At 49.3% G+C, this 17,332-nt stretch overlaps 1 protein-coding gene across 1 annotated transcript in view; it reads right to left on the bottom strand.

Moving 5' to 3' along the window:
* The window catches only part of wwox (WW domain containing oxidoreductase), a 374,624-nt gene that overhangs the window by 274,623 nt on the left and 82,669 nt on the right, over positions 1 to 17,332 (bottom strand). Inside the window, exon 6 of the mRNA XM_061222163.1 lies at positions 3,253 to 3,341. Coding sequence (XP_061078147.1) covers positions 3,253 to 3,341 — 89 coding nt within the window. The remainder of the gene's footprint in view (positions 1 to 3,252; positions 3,342 to 17,332) is intronic.

Below are 17,332 nucleotides of genomic sequence, written 5' to 3' on the forward strand. Positions count from 1 at the left end.
TTTTGTTTTTCCGTTTTTCTTGTGCGTGAATTTAGCTTTGTTGTGACAGATAGTTGTGTTTACTCGTGTCCTGTAACGGCAGGACCCAGCAGAGGCCCTCTGATAAGCCTGTAATAACTCCAGTCAGGGCCCAGGCCAGCTGGACCAGCCCCCGTCAGCGTAATCAGAAGTTAGCGTTGGGTTTTTCGGGGGCACGCGGGTACGTGCGTAACGGCATGCCCCCCCCCCCCCCCGCCCCCCCGCCTCCCCCAGCAGCGCTCGCCAGGGCCCAGACCCCAGTGTAATCCCGAAAATTACAGTGTAACTGCATATCTGGCAACCCCGCCGCAGCCCCGGAGCCTGGCTGGGTTCAGCTCCATTCAGTGCGCTGGCAGAAAAAAACCTCCATTTCAAACGCCTCCATTTCAGCTGGGACTAATTCCTCACGAAGTGGACTGATTTTCTCTACTTTCGCACACAACTGATTCACAAATGAGCCCGCTCCGATTTCCCCGCTCACATTATATAATTACAGGAATAAAACCATGTAAAAAGATTTTTTTGCACACAGGGAGTTGTTGTGCAAACAATTCTCGCTGCCGAGAGCATGAACGTATGGATTTTATTTAGAAATGCTCAATAGTGTCAGGAACTCCTCAAATTCGCCAATATATCTGTCCGTCTTTTTTATTCCACATTATATTGGCCTGTTTCCCCTTTCTTTCCCCTTTTCATTCCATTTGTTTGTATTTAAGGCTTCAAATGTTCTTAGAAAGGAGTCAGGAAGTACGGTGGGGTGGGGGTGGGGGATTCAAGGACTTTGCTTACGGAGTAAAAATGTTTGTGTTAGAATTTTCTCTTTCATTTACCATTAAAAATTCCCACACATTTCTGTCAAAACAGTCACTTCAAAGCCCTTGGCAAGACTATACCTCAGGAACCAAGTCAGGCGGCCATCTTGTGGGCCCACATTACAGACAGCTGAGCAAACACTGCCCGTCAGGAACAAGAGGTGCATTATGGGCCATGTCATATGTTCTTACTTTAATTCTGTCAAGGCCTGCACTGCACCCACCCTCATTAAAATCTTCATTGACAAATCTCAAAGACGCTAAGTCAAACAAACCCAAACACACACACATATGCACACTCTAACACACAGTGAAACACGAACACACAGTTCCCCTGCATAACACACACACACACACACACACACACACACACAGACTGTTCTCCCTGCAGAACACACACACACACAGACTGTTCTCCCTGCAGAACACACACACCCGCACACACACACACACAGACTGTTCTCCCTGCAGAGCACACACACACACACACGCGCACGCACACACACACACACACACACGCACGCACACACACACACACAGACTGTTCTCCCTGTAGAACACACACACACGCACACACACACACACACACACACACAGACTGCTCTCCCTGCAGAACACACACACACACACACACACACACAGACTGTTCTCCCTGTAGAACACACACACGCACACACACACACACAGACTGTTCTCCCTGTAGAACACACACACACGCACACACACACACACACACACACACAGACTGCTCTCCCTGCAGAACACACACACACACACACACACACACAGACTGTTCTCCCTGCAGAACACACACACACACACACACACACACAGACTGTTCTCCCTGCAGAACACACACACACACACACACACACACAGACTGTTCTCCCTGCAGAACACACACACACACACACACACACACAGACTGTTCTCCCTGCAGAACACACACACACACACACACACACACACACACACACACAGAGCGGTACAAGCGAGCACAGGAACAATGTGAAAGTCACGCTCGTGTTCGTGTAGAGGTCCTTCGGTCACGAGGTGTCAAAGAAGCTGAAACCCGCTCAACAGCAGCGCCTCAGATCAAACGAGCTCTCTCCGAAAACAGCTTTATTCTTCCTGCACGTGTCCTCATCAATAAACATGCTGAAATGTGTTCACACAGTAAACACTGCTATTTCAGGAAGCCCAGTCATCATGATCATTAGGCCGAGAGAAACCTGCAGAAGCAGCCGAATCCTGCTTCTGAGCTCCGCCGCTTTCTAAAAACAGCCTTCGAGGAACTGGGAATGCCAACGTCATCTCTCCCCTCTCTAGAAAAACATAACTTCATCAAGGCTCCGCCATAATTGGTTTAACTAGGGGACTGTGAAGGACTTATTACTCTCTAGAAATCAGTTTGATATAATTATTTTGTAGACTGGGTCAGTCGCTTATTGACTTGGGAGGGGGGGGGGGGTGGGGGGAGAAGGGGAAGGGGGAACACAAGCGTTATTATTTGAGGGGATGGCCCTGTGCCCTCGTGCTGATTTAATAGCTCTCTAATGCCAGAGCAGAGAAGGTCAGGGCTCGCCCCAGACCCCGCGCTCCACGCAAATGTAATTTAACAGCCGGGGCAGAGTTTATGATACATCTCCGAGAGTGTCGGCTTGTTATTGTAATTTTAGTGGAAGGAGGGCGGGCGAAAAAAAAAAAGAAAAGAAGGTAATTCCGTGATTAACAACCACAGCAGGGGGAGACCAAATATTATGGGTGTGGACGGATGCTGCCGGATGAGCCGGGTAGCTGGACACACAGCCTCCTGGGCCCCCGCTGAAATGAACACGCCTCTCTGCAATAAACACCAACGCTGTGCTTTTCCACCGGAGCTGCATTCGCTCCAATCTGTGCCTGAAACGTCTAAAAACGCCCACACAAACTGTAACGCTAAAAATAATATGAGCTAAAATCTACCTTCTCGTGCGTACTGTATTTCCTGGTCAACATATTAGGCAACAATCCTCAAATCTGGACCTGGAATCCAAATCTGGTCCTCATTTCCTTTTTTCCCCAGGTAAATTAGCTGAAGAGTTTGTCCTACTGATTGGCCAGACTGTCTTCACACCTGACTCCCAGGTAAAGGGAGGGTGAACACACCTGACTCCCAGGTAAAGGGAGGGTGAACACACCTGACTCCCAGGTAAAGGGAGGGTGAACACACCTGACTCCCAGGTAAAGGGAGGGTGAACACACCTGACTCCCAGGTAAAGGGAGGGTGAACACACCTGACTCCCAGGTAAAGGGAGGGTGGACACACCTGACTCCCAGGTAAAGGGAGGGTGGGAAAGCAGCAGTTGTCCCTGGATGATCCCTGGATCAGGGGAGGGGGGGGGGGGGGGGGAGCAGACAGACAGGAAGTGAGGTCACTCACAGGTTCTTGGCCTTGAAGGCTTCAGCGAACTCCTTGACGCTGCGCAGAGAGGCCAGGTCCAGGATCATGGCCTCCACCTGGGCTTTGTGCTGCAGGGGACACAGAGAGAGGAGTCAGTGCTGCAGGGGACACAGAGAGAGGAGTCAGTGCTGCAGGGGACACAGAGAGGGGAGTCAGTGCTGCAGGGGACAGAGAGAGAGGAGTCAGTGCTGCAGGGGACAGAGAGAGAGTGACTGCAGTGTGAGGCTCTCAGTGCAGATACACACACACACACACACACATGCACACGCAAACATGCGCACACACGCACACACACAAACACGCACACGCAAACATGCACACACACATACACAAACGCACACTCACATGCAAAAACAATGCACACACACACGGACACAAACAAACAAACACACACAAACACACAGACACACATGTGCACACACACACATGCGCGCGCACACACACACACACACTCCCTGGATATCTCAGTTTCACACAAACACACACACACACACACACTCCCCAGATGTCTCAGTCTCTCACACACACACACACACACACTCCCCAGATGTCTCAGTCTCTCTCACACACACACACACACACACACACACACAGCTCACACATTTAGGCCCATAATATCACTAAAACCCATGAGTGGAATGTGCTGAGGATGGATTTGCTCGCCGGTTACCCAGAGCACTGTGAAAAGCTGTATATTTCTGCTCCACTGTAATATACAGTACCCTGCATTAGGAGAGGTTCTCTGAAGGGGAGCACTGAGGGGTACAAATGAGCACACCAGGGGGGAGTTTTATGGTCTGGTTAGGTGGTTTACATACAAAATTGGTAAAGATGACTTTCTTGGGGAATAATGACAGTCAGTGAACAGTGAGAAACATAAAAAGCCTCCTCTGTCATAATGTCCATAATGGTATACAAAATGGCCTTCAGAACCAGATGACAAAAACGGAATCGATGACTGAGAGCCCTTCAGCGCTTGCTTTTAGGTTTAACAGCATTCACGCCATACATCGTTATGAATCCTTTCAAGACGATGCACAATTCATGGCACAAGCTCAAGTGCCTGCTTCAGGATACGACTGGCCAGGTCAGTGCCTGACTTCATCAAAACATCCATTACACGGCCGTTTCAGCTCCACTCCTGGCCCCGGCAGGCGCGACAGGGCGTCTAATTTTCTAAATACAAAAAAAATATATATATATATCCATTTCTCTCCTTGGAAACAGACAGTCAGATCTACTGTACGGTGGCTTCAGAAAGTATTCAGAACCCTACGCTTTTTTGCACACTGTGTTTAATTATACATTGATAAAACTGTCATTTGAAAATTTTCACTTTGTCATTATGTCTTATTGAGTGTAGATGCAAAAATGGCAATTAAAACACAATAGAGTGTGCAAAAAGTCAATGGATCTGAATACTAAACTCCAGTCAAAGCTGGGAGATAAAACAAGTTTGGGGAAAACGAGCATGCCATGTACTGTAAGAATGGTGTCTGTTCTATAAAATAATAATAATAATAATAATAATAATAATTTGTTATCTCTGTCGTTTTTATCCAAAGTGACTTGGCAGTTGATTAGACTAAGCAGGGGACAATCCCCCCTGGATCAATGCAGGGTTAAGGGCCTTGCTCAAGGGCCCAACAGCTGTGTGGATCTTATCGGGGCTACACCGGGGCTTGAGCCACCAACCTTCCGGGTCCCACTAGGCTACAGGTTGCCCATACGGTCTGACCAGAGCAGAACCATACGGAGCGGATTTAACACCGGGCGTTTTACTGTGTATCGATCCTGGTGAAGAGGGCCCCTGGGTCTCTTTTCAGCCTCTCCCCAGGAAACAGAGCAGGCCCAGGGATGAGACAGCCCCACAGCCAGCCCAGCACGGTACATCCACGCACAGCCTTCCTGCCAGAACCAACGCAAACGCAGCTCACAGAATAAAGTTTCTGTAAAACTTTAAGACCCTTTAAAAAAATCACGATAAAGGCTTAGCAGGTTTATTAGGAGGCTATGAAGCAAAGCATATCTAGGTATTTTATATACACAGTCCATAAATAGATGTGCAATAACAAGGCAGTAATAGTTACTCCAGTGCAGTGTGGCCCTCAGGGCCTTGTTGATAAACAGTTAGAAGTTTTGTGTTGATATTAAACAGGGAGAGCGGGCTGTAATGGGGCAGTGAGAGAACAGGGCCTCCTGAACCCCCGTTACCTCCAGCTCAACCCGACGAGACGCCTCTCACCGCTAATACCCGCTGCGGCACTCGTATTTAAATCAGCCTTCCCTTGTACTGGAGCGGCCAATAACAGAGCCCGCTCCGCCTCCTCTGACACCCCACAATCCTTCACCCAGATGTACCTGTCAGCCCGGCAAAAGGGCTCTACCTAATAAGTCTCATTTCAGAAAATTAACTTTAGCCTCCCGGGCTCCTCCAACTTGGAAAAATGATTATCTGATAACATCAAGTCGAGCGCTGGCCTAGGGGCCCTCTCAAACTTTGCCGGCATGTTATCGGAGAGCGGCTGGGTATGTAAATGGCGTTAATTGATGTCAGGGAGAGGAAAATGGCTGCTCGACTCCACTCGGTCGGCTCCTGCTCGTACCGCGCTGTCTGGCTGGGCCCTGTGAACGTCCTGTACGCACCAGGCTCCGTCTGACGAGCCGCTCGGACCGGTCTTTTAAAGAGATGTAGTGAAAGATCCAGTTGTTCTTCAAAAGAAACCCAGTGCAGATGTCAGAATGAGAGAACGTGCACTGTTGGCGAAGTGCTGATAATAATAACAATAATAACAATAATAATAATAATAATAATAATAATAGAAATGATAGAAAACTATACTTCTTTAACTCAGCTCTGTGTGGGGCATGAACAGTTTCCAGCCTTACATAATAAACCGATGACGTTTCCCTGAATCAGTCGGGAATCTGAATAACCAGTGTGCAGTGCAGACACACAGACTGGAAAATTAACTGCTTGTCAAATCACAAAGCATCAAAAGTACAAAAACCTCAAAACAGGACCAAGACGGGGTGAGACTGCGGAAGTTTCCATCCAAATGAAAACAACCCAATAAACACCTGTGATGAGAGTGTGCACAGAAAGACTTACAAAAAACAGAAAGTGCTTCTTCATTTTGGGGTCCGTAGCCTCATGGTCAAGGTACATGACTAGGACCTGGAAGGTTATTGGTTCAAGCTCCAGTGTAGCCCCAATAGGATCCGCACAGCTGTTGGGCCCTTAATCCTAGGGGGAGGACTGTCCCCTGCCTAGTCTAATCAACTGTGTAAGCCTCTTTGGATAAAAATAAATGTGATGCAATGAGATTTTACACGGCAGAGCTGAACCGCGCGGTTTAAGACAATGGAGCGTCAGCGACGTGTCGCAGGAAAGGAGAGCGCTACGCTAACCCCCCCCCCCTTCCTTCTCTGTCCCGGTTTTCCTCTCCTTCCAGACCCCAGATCCCGAAATGACTAACCTGGAGGATGACAAGTACTTATCTTCTGCAGCACATTTCCCCTCCCAGTGGCATTAATAATCCACCGGTAGCCATTAGGAGAGATGATTAACAGTGCGTAGTCTGCGCCCCCTTCACACAAGACTGGTACAAGCAATCAACAGGAGAGGAGCCTGACTGGCTGTGGATGTCATAGATATATTACCACGCCACGGAAAGTGCCAGATACAGGCCCGGTCCCCAACACCATTCATCCCGCGAACAAGTGTGATAGGGAGCTTGTCAGCGTAAGCTTTTCCCATAAAAGCTAAATCATTTGTAAAATGCAAGAGGCCATCTCCCTAAGATATATATGTGCGCGTGGAATATTCACGCGTATGGTGTTTGAGGGCCGTGAACCGGGGACTGCATCGCAGACAAATGGGCCGTCGAGCTCATTCCTCACGGAGGAGGGGATTGTTCCCGGGGTTCTGGGAATACCGGCTGCCTGCCTTTCTCCGCGGAAGATTTCAGCTGCCACTGTCCCCCCCCCCCACTCCACCCCCCCACCCCCTCCGTCTCCCCGAGGAGCGCCGTCAACTCCCATTACCCAGCGCGCGTGAAGCGCTCTCTGCCTCCTGCTCCGCCTGTCACCCGTTCACAAATCTGATATCTATTTCGGGGGCATCTTTTCTTTGTCTCTACCCCCCTCCCCCCCCCCCCCCCTCGCCGAACTGCCCGTGCGTGACGCGAGGAGCCGGGGCAGATGTCTATAAACACGGAACAAAAAGGAAAATGGAGGTTAAACGGCTGTGATCGATTCCGACACGAACGTTCACGCGCCCCTTTGAAGTGCGGTTCTGCGTGCCGGCACCGCCCTAGTTTGTGGGGCGTCGAGCCGGCCTGTGGAGTGTGAACAGGGAGTCAGGCCTCTGCCCCCCGCCCTGGTGTAAGATCCAGCTCCGCCTGCTGAACCAGCCTGAAAACCCGCATCAAACCACGTCAAGCTGGGAGCTGGTCTGAACTGGTCAACCAGCATCAAACCACGTCAAGCTGGGAGCTGGTCTGAACTGGTCAACCAGCTAAACCATGTCGAGCTGGGAGCTGGTCTGAACTGGTCAACCAGCTAAACCATGTCCAGTTGGGAGCTGGTCTGAACAGCTGTTTTGTTCAGCAGGGCACAAGCTAATGTTCTCATAGTGTGGCGCTCAACACCCATTACAGGGTAGACAGACGCAAATCAACGATGGCGCCATTTGTACATTTCAAGCTGAAAAAAAACAAAAACCAAAAAAAACAACCTCCGTCTCTCCGAGTTGTTTGAGAGCAGGGGGAAAATCGAAAGAGGCAAGTGCGGGTCGCCTGGAGACAGTTTGTTTCCATACCCCTCGCACTTCAAATCTAATTCTGCCCCGGCCCTGTGTCGACCAAACATATATTATCACAAGCTCCATAATATTTCCTTTCTTGAAAGAGCAGACCTTTAACATCCATCCTTCAGAGGGGGGAAGGGGGGAGACGGGAGGGGGGCGGCGGAGAGGGGGTGGGGGCCAGAGACTGCAGCGGCTCGGGTGATGGCTGTATTTACAAAGTGACAAATTGTGTTTCCCGGGATGTGTGGCAGCCGAAACAGTGGACCCAAATAGGCTGATAAATGTAAGATGGAGGCTTGACAAACTGGTTTATTTTTATTACAACTACAACCGCAATCTCTTTTAGTCCCCCTGTTTGTTTTGTCCCGACGGAGGCCTGTGAGATTTATCATACACATCAGGAGGAGGTACAATTGCATGTGACAGGGGAGGGACCGCGCGGTGGGGAGACCGCGGTGCGCTGCATTCAGCCGACCTGCTCTCCCCCCCCCCCCCCCGGTCAGCTGACCCCGGGACTAAACCCACGGCAACAATAACCACGGCGACAATAACCACGGCGCCAAGCTTTATCAGGGCGGAGAATTCCACTCCACGTCCAGCTCACGCCGGTCCCCGGCTGCGGGTGCACCGAGAACGTGCCGGCAGCGCGCGGACACGTCGGGAGAGGCCTGTCGACAAATTAGGAGGAAAATAAGGTTTCGCACGCGAAGAGAGCAGCAATAATTCCCACGAATACGCCCGCAAGGTTTTATCGCATCAACACAAACATGAATTAATAAATAAATAAACGGGAAAGGGTAATATTTTGTATTGTGAATCAGACTGTGAAGAACATCATGCGGTCCCCTGTGCAATGCCATTGAGGAAAACGCGTTTGAATAAAAACGTCTTCCAGGAATCATTACAATCCACTCTAGTATTACAGTTATATATAGCATGTACACACAATGGATGTGCGTGCGTGTGTGCATGCGTGGCTGGTGTGTGTGTGTGTGTGTGTGCGTAATACTGCCGTAGATATCTGTGATCTAGTATCAATTTAGGAGGATGGTTCAGTAGTGGTTTAAAAATCCCGTGCCCATTTCCCGGGCTCCGCTGGCTCTCTGTGAAGGCATTAATGGAATTTTGTGGATAAAGACTTGGGAGCGCTGTGGAGCTCCGGGACAGAGACGATGTGTGAACAGACAACAGCTCCGTGAGCGCGGGGAGCGGGAGGAACCTGGACCATGTCCAAGAGGGAGAGACGCTGCAGCCTGCCTGCCCACCATCTCCTGCAGATTCAAGTCTTGCGAAGAAAATAAAGTTTATTGCCTGGAAAGAGGAGGGGGGTGGGGGGGGGGGGGAGGGGGGATGCATGTAAAAAGCACTAACGCAATGGAGGTGAACAATTAGACAGATGGCCAGGTTTCAGGGAAAAAAAGAGAGAGAGAGAGAGAGAGAGAGAGAGAGGAAGGCAGAGACGCAATCGTTCAAGAATTTTACGAGAGGGCTGACAACCTCAACACTCTTCAAGGGCGTTGGAAAAGTTAACACCGCTGGAGTCTCTGTTTAACTTGGGAATAATTGCTGACTGCGCAAAGCCAGTGGCACAGGTGACAATGCTAACTGCTTGTAGCAAAAATAATATTTTAGGCTTCCACTTTGATTCATTCTTCCATCTTTCCCCATGACAAAAGAAATTCGATTTAAGAAGGCGAGAAACAGCCCGGTGAGTTCCACACCAGTGTGTTTCCCGCTCATTTCAGAACGATTCTGTTTTTCAGTAACTTTACGGTAAGTGGCTGAAGACGGAGCCGGCGTTATTCGCTCTGAGAAATGCTGTTTGTCTGCATAAATGCCCTCTCATTTGATGCAATAACCACATAATGCAGAGCGCTCGAAATGAGGAACAGAAATATAATACCGGCAATGAAGAATATCCAACGAGCAATCAAGCTACGGCGCTGCAGAAGTAGTAAAAGTAGAAGTAGAAAAAAATAAAATATACAGTAATATGCTGTACGCTGCGTTACTGTAGAAATGTAAACGAGGGAGGCAGGGATGGAGGACCACATGGCGGGGTGTCTGGACAAGGTCACCGCCCGGCGGCAGCGGACGGCGGCGGAAATAAATGTTGTTCTCAGCCCCGTCTCCTCGAGAGAACAGCTGTCCATAACATCCCGACGACCTCTCCGACCTTCGGAGCGCCGGGGCGGGAATGAGAACGGCTCGCGCTCTTCTGGGAACGCCGCTCCGTCTCGGAAAGGCTGAGGATTCACTTTTTTCCCCCCCCTTTCGCCCGTGATTCTCTTCAGTGTTTCCGCCCCCCCCCGTCTGTCGGACGAAGCGCACGACCCCTCCCCCCCCCCTCCGCACACGGGCGCGGTAAAAGACAGCCGTAATGATATTTTATAAACTTCCCCTCTCCTCGGGTGCCTTTGCTGGCGCGTTTCTTTATTTGGTGCGCGGCTAATGCGTCTCATCAATTCCACAAAGGAGAAAAACCTGCGAGTATAATAGAGAGATGAAGCAACTTTCTATTTTTTAAATGATTTATGGACTCCTGCACATCTCATGAGTCAACAATGTACAGTGCCCACTCCGTGTTCACGGCACCTCACGTGTCAATAGGTGATAAATCTCCCGGCCGGGCCGTTCCCATGGCACCGCCGGGGGCGGGGGGGGGGGGGGAGGGGGGGGTAGCATCGCTTCACAGGAAGTGCACTTTATTCGCCCTTCAGTCCCCAGGAAGTTCAGGTGCAGCATCCACATCTTTCCCTGAAACCGCTCACGCGCCCCGGAGTCCGACGCGTTCACAGGGAGCTTTCTCCAACGCCCGCCTCCAGCCGTGATGGTCAGGCACTCGTCTGCCCTGCTCCTGAGACCACATTCTCACTTGTTGATGCAGATCTGAGAAAGTCATCTTCTCACTCGTGCAAAGCGGCCATGCTTCGTAAGGCTTCATTTTAACTCAAATATCCAAAAGGGTATGTTCAAAAGGGTTCCCCTGCACAATTTCATATTGGACAAACTCTACTGTATATGTATAATTTCGATACAGAGGTAGGCCTTAAGTTGTAATATTCTGCTTCCTGCTCCGTTCTCCTGACCCGTTTAATCACAGAACCGCCTTTAGCGGACCCGGCCAGCACCGCCCGGCTCTCACGCAGGGGCCCTCACCCCTGCCACAGGCCTGCAGGAGGGCCACACTTAAGAGATCAAAAACCACTCCTGCTGCAGAGACCGTCCAACCCCCCCCCCCAACCCCTCCAACCCCTCCACGCTGAAACCCAGCTCCTGTGTCACACTGGACCAGAACCTACGAGAATTCAGTGATCCAAACAAGCTTTTTTATTATTTTTTTTTATGTTGTATTTTTTTTGGGGGGGTGGGGGTGGGGTGGCGTGTTTGGGTGGGGGGTGTAAACAGGAGAAATGCAGTGGGTAGAGAAATTTGGGGTACCACGATGGGGGAGCGCTGTGTGTGCGTTTTACTGCTCTCTCTCTGCGACTGTGACCTTTAAATTCACTGGTTAAGCAGGTAAAGGAGACCGGGGAAAGGATGATGTTAAAATACACCTGGATGTCACAAGCTTGTTAGGACCTGGGCAGAAAAGGGCACCTTATCAAGGATACGAGATCAAATGACTTTGACCAGCTCATCCAGGCCCATAGATTAGTATTTGCCTTGGAGGACTGGGAATTATTAAGAAGAAAAAAAAAAAAAGAAAAAAAAGAAAGCCCAGTGACCTTGCCTTGACCAGACCACACAAAAATTGGTCATCAACTTTTACGGCTGTATTTTATCATATATTTCTTAAAGAAGAAAAGGAAAAAACAGGGGGGGAATGGCAGTGTTCCTGGGCTCATTCATCATCCTGTCACAATTATGACATTCGTTCATAAATACCACCAATCTCCTCTCCACCTGGCTGGGTCTTCTATTCAGCCCCGGTGCACCTCCCTAATTACTGCCCCTCTCCCCCTGCCCCACTCCCCCTGCCCCTCTCCCCCTCTCCCCCTGCCCCTCTCTCCCTCTCCCCCTGCCCCTCTCCCCCACCCCTCTCCCCCTCTCCCCCTGCCCCTCTCCCCCACCCCTCTCCCCCTCTCCCCCTCTCCCCCTCTCCCCCACCCCTCTCCCCCTCTCCCCCTCTCCCCCTCTCCCCCTGCCCCTCTCTCCCACCCCTCTCCCCCTGCCCCTCTCTCCCACCCCTCTCCCCCTCTCCTCTCCTCTCCCCCTGCCCCTCTCCCCCTCATTCCCTGCCCCACTCCCCCTGCCCGCGCCCACCAGCGCCCACCAGCGGTCCATCCGCTATCTCCGCCTGCCTGATGAAATGGCTGGTCTCGGGCTGGGACCCTTAAACTTTCATACACGCACACGCACACACGCACACACGCTCACACACACACACACACACTCACACACTCACACACTCACACACGCACACACGCACACACTCACACACGCACACGCACGCACACTCACACGTGCACTCTCTCTCTCACACGCTCACACACACGCACACGCACTCACACACTCACACACTCACACACGCACACACTCACACACTCACACACTCACACACTCACACACACACACACACACACACACACACACGCACGCACACTCACACGCGCACTCTCTCACACACACACACACACACACACACACGCACACGCACTCACACGCACACACGCACACGCTCACACACACACACACACACACTCACACACTCACACACGCACGCACACTCACACGCGCACTCACACGCGCACTCTCTCACACACACACACACACACACACGCACGCACACGCTCACGCACACTCACACGCGCACTCTCGCACACACACACACACACACACACACACACACACACACCACAATTAATAAAGGGTCTGCTCCCTCCGAGAGGCCCACAAACTGCCTCTTCAGCACATGCAGGGAGAATATGCAATTTTCTCAACTTAAGTCTATAATAAATTGATTTCTGCTTTCTCTGACACGGTCCCTTCCTAATGAAAGCTGGATAATCTACAGGTTTTTCCCTTTTTTCCCCCTCTCTTCTCCACATCCCCAACCCAACCCCCCCCCCCTTTCCCCCACTTTCCTGAAATCAAGTTACAAATCAAGTCACGGGTGTTGGGAGATACGGAGGAGATGCTGGAAGGGCACGGGGCGATTTTCCGGCTGAACAATGCGGAGCGGGAAGCACGTGCGTTCCCGGCGTTCCCGGCGTTCCGGAGTGAGCGCCAGCAGCGCGGCAGGGAACAGCGATCCGAGCGGCTCCGTTAATTTTCCCAGAGAAAAAAAAAAAAAAAAAAAAACGCTGCTTTTCAGGGGAGTGAAACACATCGACAAAAACAACTCTTTATAATTGAATGTGAACAAACGGATTCAAGGAAATAAATGTTGTCTTTATTACGATATTTGTCTACATTTGTTTAAGACTCCCAATTCAAAAGGCATAAATTACACGTCTTGCAGTAATGCTCAGTCAACACGAGATAATTACTGCTCAAATTAAAATACCGTGGTAGGCCTGGAGCACTGACAGGGGGAAACACAGGTGGTTGAGGAAGATCTGATTAACAGGAAAAAAAATCTTCTGCATTTTCAAGAGTTAGAGGAGCATTCTGACTACTGCCTGTGAAAATTCAAATCAGGAGTTTTCCAGACAGAAGGGTTTTAATATGTTTTAAATATTAGCAGTAATGTCAATTACTCAGCTGTGTGAAATGTTGAGGAATTCAGGAGAATGTGTGTTCTTCAAATAAGAATATAATATGGGCTTTTTACAGAGAGCTGTAATATACAAATAATGCAGCAAAATCGAGGGTAACACTTCTCTAAATGACTCAGCAGTTAGGCGCCTCATTCCAAGACTAAAAACATGATGGTAGGCCATTGAGGACCGGATGCAACGCTGCACAAACATAAAAAAAACATTAAATAAACGCCATACACAACCAAACAAAGCAGAACCGCGGCGCTCGGCCAGGCTGGCGGTTTACATCGGCGGTAAATCGTTCCGAACTACAACTGCTCTTAAATCACAAGCTAACCGCTAAAGGGTGGCGAGCCTGCTGTTCTCCTCCTCCTCCTCCTCCTCCTGCTCTTCGCTGCACGGTTAGATTCTGAGAGTGGGACCGCTGCGGACCGCCGTGTTCAGCACTGAAATTTCAGCGCCTGCGTGCGGCTGCTTCCACGCTCGAGACGCCGGCTGGTGCGAGAGGGTACGCCGCATCGTAAACAGCCGGGTCGAGCTCCCCGCTCCCCGCCAGAATACCCCCCCGCCCCCCACACACAGACACACACAGACACCGCAACAACCGCTGTTTGGATGTTTCAATATTTAAAAAAGAAACGTACAAGACGGTGGGCCACGGTAATAATTGCAGACAGTTTGCTTTTCAAATAACATCTAGACCAAGGGGCCTAAATCAAACAAGATTTAATCAACAGCAGGGACAAGGCGTGGGTATGAAAATGGAAAATGTTTTAAAGAAACTAATTACACAGAGGAGAAATAAAACCCAACCCAAAGGAGCAATTTTACTCTGAATACAATCAGTTTGAAATGAAACAAATAAATAATATCACCAACCCCGCTTTTTTTTTTAACGAGAGTTACAGACACGGGCAGAGACTGCAACAAACCCTGGTGTTTGATAGCAATTGTTAAAAAACTTTGCTTTTGCTGTTGTTGCTGTCAGTATTTCAATAACATAGTTTAAAGCGGAAATTCAATCAACGATCAATTATACTACACTGAGGGCGAAAAAAGCAACAGAGAAAATAGCTATTGTAGAAGCCACCTCATCTGCATCAATCATAAAGAGGGAGATCAAACGCATAAAGGCAGACCGCTCTCCTCTCCGTTCCTCCCTCTCTCTTCTGCCTTTCTTTCCTAAACCCAGCGGGGCTTCAATCCCGGTTCACTGGGAGTTCACCGCAGTCTGAAGATTGTTTAGAATACACTTTCGCCGATTCGTAATTCGAGAGTTGACATTGGGGATCTCTCCCCCCCTTTAAACGTATTTCATTAGGATTGTATCCAGATCCCCCGCCCCCCCCGTTTCAGGAAGAAGAATCTGAGGGGTACCGATGCGAGTTAATACCGTACACATATAACGCACGGCGGAGGTGTGAGATCTCCGTGTCGCTGCCATCTACCCCGTAATCTCTCTCTCTCTCTCTCTCTCTCTCTCTCTCTCTCTCCTTTCATTTCTCCTCCGTCTGACCACAACAGCACAAAGAGTGGAAATGAGATGTACATCAGACAGTGATGCGTAAGGAAGTCATGCGTCTTTATTCCCGCGCGCGGAGAGCTCTATTCCCCCTCTACAGCGGGGTCTGCACACGGTGTATAACGTCTCCACACACGTGCCCTGGTCCCCACTGCCCCCAACGGCTGCGTTGTGACACCATTTCCCATTAACCACTAACATTCCTGAGCCGCTGATAAGCCATAACAATCACATGTTTATGTGGAGCGCTTTTAGCGGTTCACGCGCGTGGCTTTTCTGATTCTGTGCACAGCTTGTGGAGACGGAAAACAAAATTGAATGTGGACACGCACAGGGATGATTCCTTCTCCCTGGGTCGAGGGGTTTAGAACCGGGTTGGATCCAGAGACCCCCCACCCAGGCAGAAAGGTTTTCCAAGGAACCCCGTCATAAGTTAGATAACGGGATATAGGGTTAGATACATGACTTTTTTATTCATTTTTTAAATAGTGTGACGTGACGTATCCACGGTGACCCTCAGCCTGCAGACCCCTGTTAGAAACCCACGGATGAGCGAGCACAGGGTGGTCTCACAAAGCTTCTGCAGGCTGCGCTTAGTGACAACTTCACTTCTCAAACATCAGCAGAAATGTTTACTTTCCGAATCTCAGGCCGACGCGTTCGTCCGAGGGCCCTGCTCCGTGATTACTTTTCTTTTAAACGAGTTAGGCTTTAAAGCTTTTCCGTTCTGCCTGTGTCCAATGCCGAGAGACGCAGCGCCCCGCTCAACAAAGCGTCTGTAACTCAGGGGAGGAGAGACGCAGGATACCCACTCATTCCCTTTGATATTTGATTACTGTTCCTGAATACATCTGCATTATAAATATGGCCAAACAGAATCAAACTTTTATTTTTTTCTCGGCCTACGACAATTGGAACAAATCAGAAAAGAAAGGCTTGGCAATTAAAAAGAGTGGTGAAGGCCTTTGATCTATACAATTGTCTTTCTGATAAGCAAATCTTTTATTCTCTGTGTATCATGGACACACACGAGAAACATGAAATGATGAAACCACCCACAGTCCCCTACCCCTCAGCCAAATAAAATAAAGGCAGGTTTTTTTTTTTTTGGTTGTTTTTCAAAAAGAGTCCCATTGTAATGGAAAGGATTTAAATTATGCTCTCACCTTATTATGGGATTTTTTAAAATAGATTTATTTGTACTTTGTAAAGTTTTTCCCGGTTGTTATAAATTACGTTTTGAAAGCGAGTTCCCCCCTCAGTCTGAGGCTGTATCAGGGGAACAAAGGCACGGTCCCAGAACAGAGTCCAGGGAAGGCATGAAGAATTTGACTAATGAAAACAGGGCTTTCATTAACTCTTCCAGAATCAACACGATTAATTCAGACTCAAAACAGAAATATCAGGCCTCCCTGCCCAGCCGGAGCAACACCGGCAGTTCTCCTGCTGCAGGAGAGGGACGTTTTGGAGGCACTCCTGCACGTACTGTTTAATTACATTCAAAGCGTCGTCTGCTCTGTGGCATACCGTGCGTTTATAGTACACAAGTCACAATAAAGACAATAATGAGAAACAAAGGCATGGAGCAGAAATATGATTAAACCATTTCTAATGAAGAAAACATAAACCCTGTAACGCTTTTTTTATTAGCCCTTTTTTTTTAGTAGAAAACTCAGGAGGACAGCAGGCAGGTGTTAAAATGCGTAGAGTAAAAAAAAAGAAAAATCTATATATCAATCTTTTTTTTTTTTTTCTTTTAGGGTAAAAAACATTAGCTCATTTCTTACATGAATGAGTTCCTCAATTTAACGCCAATCTTTGAAGGTAATGTCACACCGTCTGATCTCCCCAGCCTTCCACGTGTAACGTGCCGTTATTTACATTCTCGGCAAAACCTCGCCAAAAAGACGGAATGACACTCCATTCTGCTCCCAGCCTCCTGTAATTGCCACAAGTCTCAAGTTCGCCCGGCTGTTTGAAAAAAGCCTTCATGTTTATGCAGAGAAAGGTGTTTATGTATTC

Source organism: Conger conger, chromosome 15 (assembly GCF_963514075.1).
Source record: "Conger conger chromosome 15, fConCon1.1, whole genome shotgun sequence".
In the NCBI taxonomy this organism is placed as follows: Eukaryota; Metazoa; Chordata; class Actinopteri; order Anguilliformes; family Congridae; genus Conger; species Conger conger.